Source organism: Camelus dromedarius, chromosome 4 (assembly GCF_036321535.1).
Source record: "Camelus dromedarius isolate mCamDro1 chromosome 4, mCamDro1.pat, whole genome shotgun sequence".
Classification (NCBI taxonomy): domain Eukaryota; kingdom Metazoa; phylum Chordata; class Mammalia; order Artiodactyla; family Camelidae; genus Camelus; species Camelus dromedarius.
Window position 1 is genome coordinate 31,882,947 of NC_087439.1, and position 12,550 is coordinate 31,895,496.

Here is a 12,550-nt window from a genome sequence, read left to right on the forward strand (position 1 = left end):
GCAGAGTAGGATCCTCCTGCACTGGAGGGAGACCTTCCTTCCTCTGCATTGTAGCCTCTGCCAGAGCCTCCAGGAAAACAACCTTTGGAGCCCGACAGCACGAGAAGGCAAAGAAAAAAGCCATCCTCGCTTGGGAGTGTGTTTAAAAGTACTTTCCTGAGATGGGAGTCATGTCCTTCTGATGGTTATTACACAAGGCAGTAAGTTCTGGCCGGAGGTGTTCAGGCCCTGAGAAGAGCATGCCGAGCAAAGGGAATACTTGTCTTTCATGTCTTGGTGCATTTCCAGAGACCTTGAAAAACATCACTGGGGCTTTGTCATCCCAGCTGTGCACTCACATCCTGTGTTGATGCTTTTAGTGGGTTCCTTGGCCCCAGCCGTGCCCCTGGCCCCAAGGAGGTGAGGAGAGAAGAGCTGATTCCATTCTCAGTGGACTCTCTCCTTTTACAAACAAGCCTTGCTTTGTGCAGCCACACAATTGGTCTAAACTGATGCCTCGTGGTAAAGCATGCAGCCTGGCACAGCCCTGCGGGCCTGGATCAGTCCTGGGCTGACTCAGGGCAGAGCTGCCCTTGCTCATGATGGGTAAAGGGCTCGGCACCAGACAGCACTTGTTTTTCAGTTGACCTTCCACAGCTCCTGCTTTCAAGGCTGCAGAGAAAATATCTGGAGCTGAATTCCCTCTGTTGTTTGAGTGTGTGACTCATGACAGCAGAAAGGCACACTTTTCCTAGTTAGCCACTGTTTCCAGGGCTCTTGGTTCTTATATATTTTTGTTAATCTTTTTTTGTTGTTGTTGTTAATCTTTTATTTTTTTCATCTTCTGCTTCCATTGTAAACTCCACCCTCCCCTCTGCCAAAAGAAATCAAGGGAAGGAGAACAGCTATTATTTCCTTTTGGACGGCTCCTGGCCCAGTGTCCTATGGATACTATGCAGACAAGTGGAAATAAAATCTAGGAGTGATGATGTGAATGGGCTGTGGACCTTTGCTGTCACACAGATGCCATGTGTGACTTGAATATGACATAGCCTCCTCTTCTAAGCATGTGCCTGTCAAGGGATCCTCGTATGTCCCCTCCTCACCAATATATCACACACGTGTCTCTCTCTCTTTTTTTAAAGAGCTGCTGTCAGGCCCCCTCCTGAGACAGCTGCTTAATTCTTAGTTCCTTTCTGCTCCCCTTCCCCAAGGATATAGCAACCTTCCATTCCATCAGATTGGAGAGAGTTAAAGGAAGGTGCACCCGTATACACAAAATACAAGCCCCTAGAAAAACCCAGGTGGTTTTCTGGGCTGTTCCTTCGCACAGGGCAGCAAGATTCTATTTGAGAAATATTTTCAGAAATCCCCCAACTTGGAAACCTTCTGGCTGGCTGGCTCCGACCCCAGCCATAGGCACACTCACCCCAAGCTGAGTGGACAGAAAAGCCGGTGTTTGTGTACAAGACTGAGAGCTTCCCTCACACAGAGTATGGCCTGTCTCCCAACAGTTACCTCAACATTTGTCAGATTCTTTAAAAAGAAAACTAAAAATGGAAACTTCTCTCAAGTGCTTTGTAGATTGCAGCTCCAAAGCCCCTGAGGAGGAAGATGGTTGGAGGGAAGCAGTGGGTTCTTCCTGGCCCGGTCCCAGCCCTCCTTTGGAACAGTTATGCCTGGGTTAAGGCAAAGAATGTAAAATGAAAAAACAGCAGCAAATCAGCTGCTCCCTCTGTTTTACTTCCTTGCAAATAACTTTATGAAGAGGCCCAAGACAAAGGATGTCTGTCTGGGCTGCCTTCATTTCTGAAATCTCTGCCCTTACCGTGTATATTCACCTGAATGGCCTTGTTTGGCTTGTGCCTCATCTTTTAAGATCTGTCATTCAGCTCAGAAAAAAATAAACTGGATGTCAGATCAATCGTCCCCTGTTTTAGTAAGAGTTCTGTTGGCAGCTGGCGGTAGGAAGTGATCGGTTCCACTCGGTGTAATTGTCGTGTTTAAAGCCTGGAAAAAAAGGAGATTTTGCTTGGAATAAGACATGGCTAGCAGTTAAAATGAATTTACTATGAGTCTCAGCTATATGATGGTGGGGGAAAAAGAGATTTCAAATCAAGCTTTCAATATTAGCCAGGTAGTCTAGGCTGAGCAGTCTTCCCTTAATGTTATCTGGAGTCTTCAGGCACTTCATTCATTAATCTTTTGTTCACCTTGAATAGAAGATACTTAATTTGCTGTCTTCTTTAAAAAAAAAAATCCTTAAGCATATTCTGTTTAGATTTTCTTCCAAGTAGTTTTAAATGAAACCCTGTAGGGCAGGGAAGGAAGAGCCTAAATTAGATATCTCTGTGACCCGAACTCTCCAAATCAGCCTCCTTGTTTAATACCAGGCAGTTCTCAGTCTGTCCTGGGGTGGGGAAGTGCTCATGACTGACCTGGAGAAAGGCTACAGGCCATGAAGGAAGGAGTCTGGTCCCCTTTGAGCTCTGCAGTCATAAAATTAAACCTATTAGACAGGTCTCCAGGGCTCAGCTGTCTCCATGGGCTCCTCCCTGGGCCAGCCTTTTGCAGAAAGGACCAGGGAAAAGGTGGATGCTCCTAATCAGTGGTGCCCAGCTCTTTTTTGCTGGTTCCCACAGGCATGTGATTTCCCTTTGAAGTGTTTTAGAGCATGCTGGTTCCATTGTAGAAGTTGGGGTGGGGGTGAGGGGAGGGTGTAGTAGCTCAGTGCACGAGGTCCTGGGTTCAATCCCCAGTACTCCATTAAATAAACAAATAAATAAACTTAATTACCTCCCTTTGCCAAAAAAAAAAAAAAAATGTGCAGAGTGTCGCCACTCACTGTTTATGTTTGAGGGAAGTGGATGCCAAGGCTTCTGTGTGGTTCAGAGTCCAGCTGAAAGTTGAACAGTCCCCAAGAGAATAGAATTCAGGGCAAAGTCAGTTTAGTTCTACCTCAGTTATCCTGCAGTTTCCAAAGTGTAGTGCCTCCCACAGTAAATGCCTAATAAATGTTACCTGCTATTGTTGTCATCCCTGTTACCTCAGCGTTTTGATTAAATTGTTTTGTTTTGATATATCTCTTAGTCCTTCAGCCGATCCTCTTTTTTTGTTTTGTTTTTTTCCTAAGCTTTTTTAATTTTTATTTTTTTAAAGTAGGTACTAGGGACTGAACCCAGGACCTCGTGCATGCTAAGCATGCACTCTACCACTACTGAGCTGTACCCTCCACCCAATTAGATGCTCTTTTGTACTCTGTTAGGTCCTCAGTGCTATGCTGGGTACCATGTGGTTCACGATGTAGGTGAGGGAGGACCTTGCCTTAAGGAAGCATAAGGCAGAATTAAGGGACCAGCACAAGCTCCAGGGAATGAGTCAGGACTCTGCATAATGCATGGCTAGGAATGCCGAGTCATCTTCTAAAGGCCACATGTGCAGACAGCCCAAGACTTGTGACTCTGATGTGGCCCTTTTGGAGCAGCCAGCATACCTGGAAATGGTTTCCTCAACTGTGTGGCCAAAGACCCACCTCATCAGTGGTCTTCATTGCTGGAAAGCTCTTCAGGAAGCCCTGGGCTTGGAAGTCCCTCCAAACTACAGATGACTCTGCTGTTTCTTAAGCTTTTCTTGACAAAAGAGGGGGTGCCTTTTTTTTTTTCCCTTTCTCGTTGCATCAAGGATGCTTTTATTTCCTATATCCTGGATGCTACAAACCTGAGAAGGTCTTTAGGGTACCTCCAGGGGGAAATTGAGGCTATTTTCCCTAGTGCAAAGCAACTGTCGGAGAAATGAAGGGCCTTCAGAAGAGGAGAAGAGGGTGACTGGAGCCACCCAGTATGAGCAGGTATCCTCCCTGGGGTAGCAGGTCCCACCTGGGGCAGGGCAGTGCTCTCCCCTCTCCACATCTTAGACTCCTCCTGGCCAGCTTTCCCCTCTCCTTCCTGTCCATGGATGCCTTTCCTTGGAGTTGGATGATCCTGATTCAACTGCAGTCATGGCCAGAATTCTCAAAGGCTTTTCCTGAAAACGCTGTAACCTAAAGGTGGTTTGGGTCTGGAGCACAGAGAGCAAAGAACTCTTCTTAGAAGGCATTGCACACCAAATGACATTCTTCCAGACCAGCCTGAGGCTTCAGTTACTGGAAATAAATGTCTCATAGGAAACTATGTTCCAGAGAACTCATGTGCAGTGCAACCTAGTGATACCTTGAGGATTATTTGGAGTCGAGAGGATAGAGAGGTGAGGACATTGACTATCAGAGGAGGATTCATTGGAGAAAGGAAGACCTGAGGGAGTTCTGGAAGGACAGGTGGGATTTTGATAGACAAGGGAATGAGAAAGGACATTCCAGAAGTAAAAAGGAGGTGTCTAGAGGAGGGACCTTCCAAGTGAGGTCCTGCAGAAAAGAATGAACATAGTAAATTGGAGATTGCTACCTTAAAAAGGCCTACTTGCAAGGTTGGCCTTTGGTTTGCAACTGGGAACTTGGTTCCCACCATACCCTGTTCATAATGGCCCACTGCGCCACCCTGTTTATGCCAACCGCATGGTTTATGCTGAATGCCTGTTTTCTTTCTGGGAGGCTGCACTTTGGGTATGTGCTGGGCAGAGAGTGCTAAGTGATCAGCCCCAGGTACTAAGTCTCTAATGAGCTTCCCTGGTAGACAGCATTTCACAAGTATTGTCATTTGTGACTTCTCTGGGTAAAGACTCCTGGAAGCTTGTACCTGGTTTCCTCTGGACTTCACCTTGTGCACCTTTTCCCTTAGCTAATTGTGCCTAGTCTCTCTTTGCTGTAGTAAATCCTCGCCATGAGGATAACTACACGCTGAGTCCTGTGAGCCCTAGAGAATCATTGAAATGGGTAGTTTCAGGGGCCCCAACACATAGATGTGTTGACTGCTGTATTATGGGACAGGGAAAAACAGTCTACTTACTTAAGGACACTTAGTACGTGAAATAAGTAATTTCCCCCAGTCCTTTTGCATAAGCTGATTTTTATGATGAGAAACTTGTGTGCTTTGCAGAAAGAAATGTGAGAGAAGCCCACTTTAGAAGCAGATACTTTCATATTCTGTTAAACTTACTACAAGTAAGCTGCAGTTCTAGCAGTTACTAAAATGTTTTTAAGAATATGTGTTCTTGAATTATAGAAATTCAGACGGCGTGTTCAAGAATCCACACAAGTGCTAAGAGAACTGGAAATTTCTTTAAGAACCAACCATATTGGGTAAGTGTGCCCATTTCACATTTTAGCTCTATGGGCTTTTGGACACTTTACAAAGTGACTGAATCATATCCAGAGAATTAAGCTTCCTTTCTGTTCATTGTAAGTTAAGAGACTGAGGTTTAGATGGGTGGAAGCTTTGTTTTCATTCTCGAATTGCTCACTGTACAAGAATCAGTCAGAGCAGGACAGACAGTCCTTGACTTGGGATGCTTATAACAATTCTAAAATCCTTTGCTTGGATGCAGTGGTATTGTGTGCATAGTAATTCCCTGGGAAATCAGGAACCCCCGATAAGTAATGTAGACTGAGATCCTGGGAGTTCTAGAAGCCTTCACTGGAGTTCTTCAAGCTGGTTAGTCAAAGCTGCTTCATTATTTTTTTAATTCCCTGGCCAGAAGGGGACAGAAGCTGGAGTGATGTCACTTGACACACCTCCTTGCACTTAAATACTTTGTTCTGAGTCTCTTCTTCCTTCAAGCCAGAATTTCAGGACCATGAAGTATAAATCCACACTGGGTAAAGTGTGGGGAATCTCTGCACTAAGCATTTCTAAGAGGTTTTTGTGCAACAGCATGGTTGCTTTGCCTCAAGCAAGTACAAGTTCATTACACACACCCTTCCTCCTGAGATGGCAGAATTGTACAGCACATTCAAGTAAGATGGTTTATCTCTAAAGCAGAATGATATTGGTATTTTATAGCTTCAATTCTTCCTAAAGTGCCTGTTTAACATTTGACAATTACTTAACCCCTCTGGATTTTAATTCTTTAAAGTTTACGAGGAAAAGAGTATAGACTTTATATCTCTCAGAATTTTCCTCTGTGACAGGTATTCGTAATGAAGTTTTCCATGTATATTACCTTTTTGTTTTATAGAGTATCTGTAGGATAAATATATTACCTAAATAACAGTTAACTTCTACTTTGGACTGTGTTTGGTATAAGCCATTTAGGTGGTTATTTTTTTTCAGAATAAGCTTTTTTAGGTCATAGAAATGAAAGGTTAATTTGCAGTTCCAGAGCTTGGGTGAGAATTTTCACTTCCTTAAGGATAATTTCACACGTTTGTCACCTCAAAAATGAAGTATTCAGAAAATGAACTGATCTAACCTAGAGTTGATAATCACCTTTGTCCTGGAAAATGGGCTGTAGAAGAATGGATCACAGTGTCGTGAAAGTGAACTGTAACAAAGAAATTAACAGTTACCTGGTCCCTCATTTTATAGATTAAAAGAATTAAGGACTGGAAAAGGTGAGTGACTTTCACAGAGTCTACAGCTGTAGAACCAGGTGATTTGTTCAAAATGCTGTGTTCTTTTACTTCTGTAGTCTAATCTGGCAGCTCTTCCCCTGAAAGGAAATAAGATAATCAGGGCTCAGGGATCAAAGCAATGAGGCTTGTCTATTGGGGGTGAGAGAGGTGGTGATTTAATACAGTTCGGCATCTGAAGCTTAGGAAATTGAAATGCTTTCCAATGTTTGTGGATAAGGAACTAGATTCCATTTGGTAAGGTTCAACCCTATACTGCTGGCACTTCTTCTTGAATGAAAATGGTAAAATGAGCTGCAGCCCAGATCTCTACAAATTGTCAAAAAGCATCTCTTCAAGCATTGCTGAAGTAATGTGAAATTGACCATCAAATACCAAAGCAAGATGATCATTTCCAATACAAAGTTGGATGAAGAGAAGAGCTCTGGTTGGGTGGAAGCCAGTGCAAATCTGCAAGCAATTGGTGTGGTTTGTTGTTTAGGATACTCTAAGCATGTTGAAAGAGTCTTACATTTCTTTCATCTTCACCAGCTGCAGTGTTCCCTTGTCTACTACCTACGTGAGACACTCTGAAAGCTTTGGTTTTAGCAGCAGAGAAATTCAAGGAAGTGCATTGTCTGGTTGTGTGATATCATCAGTTATTGGCATAACCTTATATGGAATGAAACCACACACCAGGATTTTGACCTATCTTGCCTGTCCTGAAAACCCAAACCTGAACTGGACTCTTTATGGAAATTAATTGGCTTGACCATATTTGATGGGGAAAACCTCTGAAGAGTTACTCAATAGTGTGAAAATCATCAGTTACTACAACGAGGAGTTCTGGGAATGCAGGGTGCTGTAGAGGGGATCTCTAGATTTTTATTGCACTCTTTGGGGTACCAGACTAAAAATATAATTGGGTGCCCATTTGCCTTAGAGATCATGGCTCATACTTTTGCCATGCCCCCCTCTTTGACTTAAATAAGTTACATAAACCCTCTCTATTTACCATGTGACCCAGTTACCTTCTCACCTATAAAATGAGAATAATACTATTTAATAGGAATGTTGTAATAATGTGATAACTTAGGAAAGACCTAATATAGGGTTTAATATAAAGTAATAACTCAACATATGATAGATGTTATTTGTTGTTATTCTTGTTGAAAATAATATTGTATCAAATAATAACTCAACAGTATTGTGTGATGTGTCCCTAAGGAAATCCATGCAGAGAATGTTACCTTCTCTGTCTAAAGTGACCCTGACACCTAGGAATTGGTGATTCCCAGAAATTAAAAGAATTACATTTAAAATCTACTTGTCCTGAAAAAAAATTATTTTTGGCACATGCTTGCATGTCAAGGTTAAAATCTGGGGCTTTCCTCAGATAACATTCCAAACTACAGCTTTTGTCAAGCAAAGGGCCTATTCTGAGTTTTGATATCAGCCTAAAACTATAAATGGAGCAGTCATCTAAGAAAGAAAATTAATTTTTTGAGCCAAATTGAAATAAGAATTGGACTAGAAATAATCTCATTCACTTACTCTTAGGAACTATAATAATAGAGAGAAATTGGATTATGGCTTATCCACGCCCTTGAAATGACTTGAAATAGCCTTGAAAGGAGCCAAGCGCTGTTAGAACACATTGGCTGTGTAGTGCGAGGAGGCAGATGTCAGGATGCCTTGGATGTCAGGGTGATCAGATTCAAGTGGTGGTGATGGTTGGGGGCCCAGTAGATTGACGGGTTTTAGTCCATGAAACTGAGGTGTAGGCTCTCTCTCTCTCCTTGCAGGTAATTAATTTTAGTATAACTGCCTATTATGATAGAAAATTACTTTTCATCCTGAGTGCAAGGTCATAGAGGTTCTGAAAGCTGCTCTTTTCAGTGTATCTCAATGGTAGGGAGGATAAGAGTGGGCAGGAGGTTGCAGGCAGAATGTGCAGGTTAGCAAGGAGAGGGGAGACGTGTAGAGAAAGGAAGGAGCTGAGGAGTGTTGTGTGCGTGTCTTTTCTCCTGGACAGCCTGGCCACTTTGTGAAACGGTGCTGGCTGGGCCAGGCTGACAGGAAACAGAAGAATAGCTAAGGCTAGGTTTGTGCCACATCATGTGTGGTGTGAGTGTGTGTGTCAAGCTACCCTGTGATTAACTGATTCTTAGATGGTGCTTTTTTGGACATCCTCAAGAGTGTAATCATTTTATCATGTAGTTAAGCACTCTATTGGGCAAGTTAAATGTGTTATTTCTTACAGAAATATTTTTATTATTACCCTTTACCTCTGAACCTCTGTTTTTCAGATGAGGAAACAGAGTCAGCAATTAAATACCTTGGTTAAGTCCATGTAATTCAGAAGCACTGAGATTTGACCCTGGAGATGTACAAATCTAAAGCCTGTTATCTAACCGAGCAGTTATTAAATTTTCTGATTCCTTGACTGTCTTAAATTTATTTGAACTCCAATCAATTTTTATTTATGTGGGTTTTATTTATTAGTGTTACTGTATTGGAAATTTAAACTGATAAATTTTAGATGTGCTTATTTAATAACATTTAATATTTATTTAACAATGAATATTTAATAAATGTAAATATGTAAATATAAAATGATGAACATAATATAGCACAAATAACATATTTCATGAAAATAACTATTTTCCAAAGCAAAAAAAAAAAATTAGTGACAAGAGTGGCATTAATTTACATGTTTACAAATCTCTTTAATGTCTCACTGATAGAAGGCAGTTGGACTCTCATATCTTTGTATGTATTCAGTTTATTGTAATGTGTTTTAGTTGATATATATGAAGAAGACCTGGCTTTACACAGATATGCACTTGACAAAAGAAAGAGCTTTTAAGTAATCTTTTCAGATAATTGTAGATATTCTTTGATACTACACCAAAATTCAAGAAGTGGTAATTTTTTAAAAATTTTATTTACTTATTTTTTGTGGGGGAGTGGTAATTTTTAGTGGAGGTACCAGTGATTGAACCCAGGACCTTGTGCATGCTAAGCATGCACTCTACCACTGAGCTACCCCTTCCTCCCCAAGAAGTGGTAATTTCTTAAAGTTACTTGTCATGTGGAATCAGAAGCCATAATCAGTGAGCTTTTGTACCCTATTATACTTCAATCCATTGTGTTGTCTTGCACTTTGAATGGGTGTTTATACCCATGGTAATTTTGTAGCATCATGAATTAGTCATTTGGAAAAGCTTGTTTCCCTGAGTCATCCTGATCTATCAAATGTCAATACATTTTATTCTATACTATAAAAACAGTCACATTTGTTAATAATCATCAGTCTCATCAGAATATACTTTAAATACTGGGAAGCTGTCCAACTCACGGTGGTGAATACAAGTGTTCCAAAATTCTCATTTTTCTCCTTGTAAGCTCAAATTTTCTCATTGAGAGCAAGTGTTGTCAGTTGTATTCCTCAAAATGGTAGGCTCACTTCATTCACTTCTGAGAATATCTGCCTAACACCTGAGACAGAATAACCATAATTTGTCCGTCATTTTATATTCCATGTAAAAAAGTGGCTGGTTCGGTTACCAGCTCCAGCAGCTGCACTAGTGCTTTTCCTTAAGACGTCGTCGTTCCTGGGCAGACAGCAGAAGTGCTTTATGTGGGTTTCCCATTTTTATCACGCGGAAAATTAAAAAGGTGTATACTCAGGGAGGAAGCATTACTAAAATTAGTGATTTTTAGTGCTTCACTGAGGACAGTTTAAGTGAAGCTGATTTCTTTTTTCCTCCTAAATGCTTAGGGTGAACATACAATAAACAGGGCGTATTTTTGATGGTAGCAGTTTTATTCACATTTCTTTTGTACCATCAGTGCGAGTGTCAGTGACAAAAGTAACTACTTTCGTAATTGTATGAAAATGGTTTTAACTTCACAGACTCCTGAGAGGGCCTCAGGGACCCCAGGTGGTACATGGGCTATACTCTGAGAACTAGTCTGTGATGTTGTTGGTGGAAGAGATTGGTAGCCCACAGTGAATCTGGGTGATGCTTACCTTCTTTCTCTTGATTCTTGTGATTTTTTTTTTTTTTTCATGATTTGTCAGCAACTGCGATTCCTACTGGATGCCTGTAGCATCTCTCTGAAGGAGACTGACCGAGAGAATTCACCATTTATCCCTTTATCTTGTGTGTCTTGGGTCTGCTTTCTTCGATCTTAGAAATTTAAGCCAGAAATGTCCTTTGAGGCTTAATTTTCTAGATGAGAACAATGAGGTTCTAAGATTTAGGGGGGCAGAGAGAAAACAACAGCAATCTGGAAACAAAGCTTTGACCTGTCTATAGTGAAACAATAACTATTGGCATCTTCATTTACAGCCCTTCCTTGAAGCTTTTTTCCAGAGCTATTTCTCATTATCACTGTGTCTTCTAGCGCCTAAGCAGCTGATTTGGAATTTGCCTAAATTGAAATTGACAATATATGGTAATAACATCAAATCTGTAAGGTAGTCAGTAAATGGTGCATGCTGTCAGCGTCAGAAATAATTCTACTTTCCAAAACCTGTAATCACTCAGTTTGAAACTGTTTGCATATTGGCAATATATTAAAGTGTGTGTAGCCTGCACAGAGGTGAAAATGGAAATTTTCTACAGGAACCCTAGATTTATGATATGTCATTAATGTACATAAATCTGCAGAATGGGGCATCCATTTTTTTATGCCTTTAGATGAAAGGTACTGCTTTGAAAGTTGCCCCTTTTTCGTCTCTCCTGATTTTATTTCCATATTCTTTCTTTTCCACAGAAGCCCACCCTCACCTCTGTTCTCTCCCATACAGAATATCCCAGGTAGGGTAGGGATAGGGAGTGAGCAGACGGGGGAAAAAGTGAAGGCTGCTTTTTCCTTATAATCCATAGCCTTTTTTGCTGATGTGACTTTACTAACCTCATCTCGCTTGACAAAGTGGGGTACAGTAGTCAGCTGTGGTGGATTTATAGCTTACTCTTCCCTAAATCACCTATAGGGGTCTGGGCCAGATCAGAGATTCAGGGAAGATCTCACAGCATGGAAAAAGAGGTTAAAAGTGAAATGAAGTCTCGCAGAGGCAGGACATGTTACATGCTTGGCTGACTTCTTAGGAACTGAGCAGCTAGCTGGCTTCTGCCTTTCACTTTGAAATTTATTTTTAAGGCGCTTTGACTCAAAGTGAGCCAGTCAGGGGAGGGGCATTGAATTGAAATAAAAGCCAATTAATGGACTTTATCTCTGCATCAAAATATATGCTTATCAGCACTTTGAGTCAAGAAAATTGTAGCTCTCGCTGTACTGGCTATTTCCTACCATTTCTTTCTTCCTCCTTGTTATTTTTGGTTAAATATCTGTGAGTCATTTGCTTCCTATCCAGTTTGTGTCTGAACTTTGTAAGTAAGTTAGAGGTGTTAGCAGGTCCTTAAGGTGTCCTGGACCGTTTCTGATTTTTAGAGGTAGTGTCTGGGAAATTAACCAGAAGCAACTACAGAGGCTGTTCTTCTCAACTCCTAAATTAATGCTCTTATGAGTTACTGAGACAGACTATATGAAACCAAGATTGCTTTGAAAAATCTGGACCCTGTGGTTACTTTTCCTATTAGAAAGACAGCCCCCACGCCCAGCTCTGGGGACTCCTACTGTGCACCCGCCACTGAGGGCCGGTTTAAATCTTGCAGTCAGAGCCCATAGACCCGACCAATGAATGGAGAAACCTCAGGGAAGCTAAGGGGGCTTGAATTTAAAGAGCACACAGCTAGTCATTCAATTCAGTAGTGAGTTCCAGCTTTATTTTAGTCTCCTACCAGTTGTAAAAAGAAAAAAAAAAATTAAATACTTCTAAGCTTTTCATTATCAGCACTTAAAAATGTCCAGTGTCTCCTGAGACCTAGCCACATAGGGAGTAATTTAAAATAAATCCAGTGAAAATAAGTGTCTAGAAGCAGATGCTGTGAGATCATGTGTGGAGTGGTTGTGAAATCAAACTTCAGCCTCTACTAGGAGCCAGTTCCCTTAGTTCTGCTCGCCTAACAAAGCCACTTTGTGAGACCCAGCAGGTAGTGTTTCCACTCCAAGTCTCTT

The 12,550-nt window shown here is 41.4% G+C and overlaps 1 protein-coding gene across 4 annotated transcripts in view; it reads left to right on the forward strand.

Moving 5' to 3' along the window:
* The window catches only part of FMNL2 (formin like 2), a 279,240-nt gene that overhangs the window by 181,372 nt on the left and 85,318 nt on the right, over positions 1–12,550 (forward strand). For all 4 annotated transcript variants that reach the window (XM_064484782.1, XM_031451403.2, XM_064484783.1 and 1 more), the window contains exon 4: positions 5,136–5,212. In XM_064484782.1, the coding sequence (XP_064340852.1) occupies positions 5,136–5,212 (77 nt within the window). The remainder of the gene's footprint in view (positions 1–5,135; positions 5,213–12,550) is intronic.